The 5993-nt window shown below is 46.5% G+C and overlaps 1 protein-coding gene across 3 annotated transcripts in view; it reads right to left on the reverse strand.

The window, feature by feature from the left end:
* LOC116842052 (T-lymphocyte activation antigen CD86-like) overlaps nucleotides 1-5993 on the reverse strand; it is a 286780-nt gene that overhangs the window by 43805 nt on the left and 236982 nt on the right. For all 3 annotated transcript variants that reach the window (XM_032810705.1, XM_032810704.1, XM_032810706.1), the window contains one exon: nucleotides 1239-1414. In XM_032810705.1, the coding sequence (XP_032666596.1) occupies nucleotides 1239-1414 (176 nt within the window). The remainder of the gene's footprint in view (nucleotides 1-1238; nucleotides 1415-5993) is intronic.

Consider the following 5993-nt stretch of genomic DNA (forward strand, 5'->3'; position numbering starts at 1 on the left):
AGAGAGAGAGAGAGAGAGAGAGAGAGAGAGAGAGAGAGAGAGAGAGAGAGAGAGAGAGAGGGGGGGAAAGAGAGAGAAGGGAGAAGAGAGAGAACGAACCGAAGTTTGTCGGCGAGCGAACGATTGCGGATTAATGCTCGCAAACGCCACACTTACACACATACACACACGTAACTGCGAATTTATTTGGCGGCTTGGATCGGCGGCGCGACTTCGATTGTTCGAGTGGCGTGCCGCGTGTGGCATCGCGCGAGAGAATTTACCGACGACCTCGGGAGCTGGATCGCGATGGTCCGGAAAATACACTTCGCGCGGCGCGAAATAAAAAGGAAAATAATTGGGGGATCGCGCGCTAATCGAACGGATGCGACGCGCCGATTTAATTTTGCACGGTAAATCTGTTTGCGCTCGCGTCGGCCGGCCTTTGTCGCTCCGCGCGCAACCCTCGCAAACGACACAAAATTAAATCGCGCGAACTTGTTGACGCATAATCGAGCGTTAAAGCCCGTCCACCGGGCTCTACATTAATTTACGTAATAAGAGGATTAGTCGGTTAATTGACTTTTTTCTTCTTTTCTAAAAGCGTGCGACACACCGGCCGCGCTGCGCGAGTTATCTGTCTGGTTATCGAGAAATCTCGGGAGGAAATTGTTTCGCGGCGTTTGTTTTTTTTTCTTTTGAAATTATACCGCGTGCGCTTTATCTACAATCTATTCCATCTGCGCGCAATGTTTTTCCTTTTATTTTTTTTTTTTGAACCACGTTTGACCGAGTTCGACGGAAAAACAAGTGAACGATTTTGGACATACCATGCAGTATTGGAAGTAACAGGAATATATACATATATATAGTCAGCACGTTTTTCGAAAAAAGAAAAAATCAGAAAGAAGTGGAGCGACTGCGACTCGAGCATGAAAAAGAAATCTGGTGGATGCAAAAAAGAATATCCTATGGGGAGTCGCGCGATAAACTTTGCTAATTTACGGTATGATAACGAATACGCATATGATAACGACAGATGCGTCCTCGAAGGATGCGACACGAAGAAACATTTTCCAGCAAGAGCTGGAAATAATCTATGGGAATCAAAATTGCGAGATTTAGTCGCGATATTTAACAGACACGCGGTGTTAATCTACATCCACGTAAACGCTGCGTCGTCCCGAACGAGGACACTGTTATTACAATGACGAGAACGAGGACTACGACGGTTCTTGATAAGGAAACTTGGGACTTACCGCGCGATCGCCAAGATTGCGCACCCTGCAGTGCAGGTAAGCGGATTGCCCGACGGTGGTTGTGGTCTCTCTCCTTGTCGTGTTGTCGAAGTAAGGCTGACTAAAGGGTCCCTGCTCCCAATAAGAGGACGCAGGATGGTGCTCCACCACCGATCTTCCGTTCTTGGCCGCGCATTCTGCCAAAAACAATAAGGCTCGTTAATAGGATTTATATATCGTCGTGCCTTAATGGAATCATGTCGCGTGATATCAGCGTCCGAGTGCGACTTAAAAGCCGTGAATAAGTGAATTTTCCTGGTAGCCCGAGGCAGCGGAAATTTGTAGGCGATGGTAGGCGTTCGATTAATCCACACATCCGGTATCTCGCGGAATCGCGTGTATGGAGCACAGCGAGGAAACGAAAAAGAGAGATCGTTAATTCGACATCGAGAGATCCGATGTTTTAACAGATCGCAAAACACGCTCCGAACGCGCAACTGGAAATAAATTGCCCGCCAACGCATCGGTAATGCTAGTCGACAGCCATTTTGCGATACAAATAAAAAAGTCATCAATTCATACTAATTTTAACATGCTGAATTTATGAGGATAAAATTTTATCGCGGATAAAATGCTCTAGCTGTAACGCGGTTTCAGAGATGTACGACAATGGATTTTCATATATTTTCCTTTGAAATTAACATTATTTTTGTGCTTGGCAAATCTTTAAATAAATATGTCAACACTGCTTTATGGAAGTTAACACTTCGATGGTGAAACCAGCTTCTGTGTTAGAATCGTATCATACTGCGGAAATTGTTTGATTGCTCTGTCAGGGTAGTACGTTGCTGTACTAATCCTGATTAGTTCTTCAGTTTAAGTTTACGCCTTACGTTTGCGATTACGGAAATTCGTGTGCAGGAGCCCTAACACTCTCGTTCGCGTAAAATCCCTCGGTCACGCGAGACGACGCGCGACTCACGCGGCAATGGATTCTTCTCAGAACGTGAACGTTGCTTTGTTTCCCGTTGCCGCGAAATTCTGCCGAGTTTGAACGGCAATCCCCCCTCTCCCCCTCGAACTATCCTGGAACGAATACAGAAATTCAAATCCGCCACGCTGTTCGTGGCGTCGTCGTGGACGGGCGAACTCCGGAACACCCTTTGGGAGTTCCGACTCGAAAATTCCGCGCGGATCACACGAGGGAGCGTATCCTCGTGCGACACGAGCTTCCCCGCCGGCGAGAAGCCGTCCCGATATCGGGGAATTGCGAGATTTGCCGGGGTGGCAAGGGAGAGGGGCGGGGAAGCAAAGTGATCACGGTTCGTTCGTTAGGAGAGTTACCTCGAAAGCGCGCGCTCGCGTAAGATGACACGCTCGTTCCCCCGACGCGAATTTTATCGCCCGCGCGCGAGTTTATCGCTCGCTGTATCGCGCGCGAACGACCCCGACACAGCCGTTATCCTCCTGCTCCTTTTCTTTTTTATACGAATCCTCGGAGCGCGTTCCGCGCGACGGGAGTGTAAATCGATCGAGCATTCGCGCGTTTCAAGCAGCAATGGCGGGGAAATAATAATGACGGCCGTGAGAATGAAATACAAAAATGCGGGGCGATAATAACGAAGTAAAAACAGCGTCGGTGTGCGCCTCTCCACCCTCTTCGATGTCGTTGCCTCATTAAAGATACTTAATAGACCTCGGGGCACGTTTCACCAGCATCCCCCTTGGCCTTCCGACCTGCCTGCCGCCGTTGTTTTTCAAAGTAACGATCCGCCGGTGTGGCGCAAAATTTCTGCAACGGTCTCTCATCAATTTTTTTCAACCCGTATCCTCGTCTCCCCAACCGCTCGTCTGGCTGATTACTTTATTCCGAGGAAACGATAGTCGCCCCGGCTCTCTTAGCGGCCAACGGCGTAAAAACTTCCGAGGAACCCTTTACGTGTATTACACGAGGTCTTAGCGAAGTGAGAAAATTCATGAAGGGACCCCGTCAAAGAAATCTTTATTCTCATGCTGATGCTCCGTAAATGCAGTTATTTAGTGACTGCGTAATATAACGCAACTTTCATTTGTTGGGCAGAGTTTTCATTCTCGTCGCGTTACTATCGCCAATGCGATTTCCACGTCAAAGAGAATCACACGTGGGGGATTTTACTTTCTCTTTGCCGATCTAACACACCCTCGGGGACCGAAATGGGTCGTTGCGTTACGTGGAATTTTAAATGACGCGGGAATTGGATTGTGCATTACAAGATGAATGGCGGGTCCTTCGTTTTAACCCGAGAACAAGGCGAGCGTACCCCAAGCGCGATACACTTTGTTTAATATCGGTAACATAAGTATATAGTTCCAAGTTCTCAATAACTTTCAATTGAGTTTTCATCTTCGTTCAAGAGGTCGTTAACCCTCTGTCACCTCGTCAAATCTCCCGTAAGTTGCAAATGGCAATTGCTCTGTTTTATATTGATGTAAACTCGGGTACGATGACTATACGAAAAAGATGGCCATAGGCTATAATTTCCCCAATAATTGCTCAAATAGTGCGCTAGTCACTATCAAAGATAATTGATGTTCACAGTAGTTTATGTACGTACACTTAGGCACTAAAACGCAATTATTGGACAAATTATAGCCTATGGCTACTTTTTACTCTATTCGTAACTGCAAGGCTTCAACATTCGTGTGAATCTACTATGATCGTTTAGTGATTGTAATTTCCGTGATTATCACTACTCAACTTTTATCTAATCAAACATTCATTTTTGTGGTTTTTTCTTACAGGAAAAGAGAAGAAGATTCATAAGATTGAAAGCTCAAGGTCTGACAATTGCAATATTTCATATAATAATTATAAAGTCATGTTCTCTGATTGGTTTTCATTATTTAGACACGGCCAAGACCTAAAGTTTCAATGTTGATGACGGAAACTGACGGACTACCGCTGAGGAAAGCTGTGAGATACAATCGTAGCTCACTCTGTCAGTCGAAAAGTCCCAGAGATAGCACCTCGTCATTGCCGAGTTAAGACGGACCAGCGGAAGATAGTCTTCTAATAATACAACTCTCTCTTTCTCTCTCTCTCTCTCTCGTCTCTCTCGCTTTCTCCCGGGCCTTGTTTCGTGAACAATCGATCGATACGTCCTCCAAATTAACAGCCGCGAATTTCTCTCTCTGACCTGAAAGAAATCGCGCCAGCAACTGCTCGACCGCAGCAGAGAGTCGAGCCGTCGATATTCCGCGCGGCCGGAACCCAGCGCAAACTTCCACAATGCAACACAGAAAGATTCCAATCGCCGACTGTTAATCGGGTTTTTCGCATTGCACCCGGCGAATGCGGCGAATGTAGGGAAGAGGGGTGAGATGGAGGTGGCTAGGGCGCGGGGATCGACGAAGGTGGCAAAAAGCGCTTAAAAACTGTGGGACGGTTGGTGGGACGGGCGAGTGGCTTGGGAAAGGATGAGTTTGTTAACCCCGACTCTCTGTGCTCTTCTTTCTCTTCTGTTTGAAAGTTCGAGGCGGAGAAACTCTCTGACGGTGGTTGAAGGGGCAGACGGGGAAGGGCGAGGACGAAAAGCTTCAGGTGTTTGCTAATGGCCCACGGCGTTGAAACCAATCATTCGTCGATGGCCGGCCGAACGGCCGGTCTTCACTCCGCTTCGTTTGTTTAAGCGTGACGTACTTTTTGTCACAGTCTCGTCAGTGCGGGCGGCTCTCGTTTCCATATTAACGCGAGACTCGAAAGAAATCCAACGGCGAGTGTCGCCACGGCTGTCTGGATACTTTTTCACTGCGTCGGACACGATTGTTGACCCGACTGTGTTAATGTACACGCACCATTCAACGAGGCACTCGGCGTCGCGGCTATAAAGAGACAAGTTCAATTCACAATCTCGAGTTCTCGCGGAAGTCCCGATTTGCGCCGAGTGAACCTCGACAACGCAGTCGCAGGTTGAATAACGGCCGTGATCGATTGAGATTAATCGTCCGATCGAAACGCGGCGCACGAAGAAAGAAAGAATGAATTGGAGCAAAATTAGAGATTTCGACAAATAACTCCTGTTCGTCTCGCTTTGAGCTGTGTGTCTCATCCACTCGGCTCATAATTAAATCGCGGAAATCAAGTTTCCCGGGAGATCTCTTTGCCTTTGATATTCACCAGAATGTAACTTTGCTGCCGCGAGTTGTAGATGACGCGGCCGCCGGTAGTTATATTTCAAGCTGCGACTGAGAGATGCAAAAACTCGACTTGGTCCAACTCGACTATCTTCTCGTAGCTCACTAATGTTCACGACGAAACTGACCTGGCCGATGAGAAATAACCTGGTGAAGAAGAGAGATACGAAACGCCAAGGACTCTAATAGGAATTGAATTCCGTTGGTGTCTAACCGCGAGGTAGTAAATTCATGTCTAACTCTTAGTCAATAATGTAAGTAGTCGATAATGTATGTAGTCGATAACGCTCACTTCTCTTAGTGATTAGGTAAATAAGTTAGCTAATGATTAAAGAAACGAAATTACAGTTATGAGACAAAAAAACCATAAATGGTTGTTGTAACGCTCGATTTTTTGAGATTTTTTTCAACGTTCTTTTGAGATTTTTCTGAAACTAATGTAACTTCTGTTATTTGCTTGACTTTAGAATACTAGTGATAATATAGTAGTTAGATTATGTATTTTAGAACAGGCAGATTCTGGCGCAGATAAAGACGAGTAAGAGGAAGAGATACAAAGAGAGGAGAGAGAGAGAGAGAGAGAGAGAGAGAGAGAGAGAGAGA

This window comes from Odontomachus brunneus, unplaced genomic scaffold (genome assembly GCF_010583005.1).
Source record: "Odontomachus brunneus isolate Ranch 3 - 2012 unplaced genomic scaffold, Obru_v1 Obru_scaffold_020, whole genome shotgun sequence".
NCBI lineage: Eukaryota > Metazoa > Arthropoda > Insecta > Hymenoptera > Formicidae > Odontomachus > Odontomachus brunneus.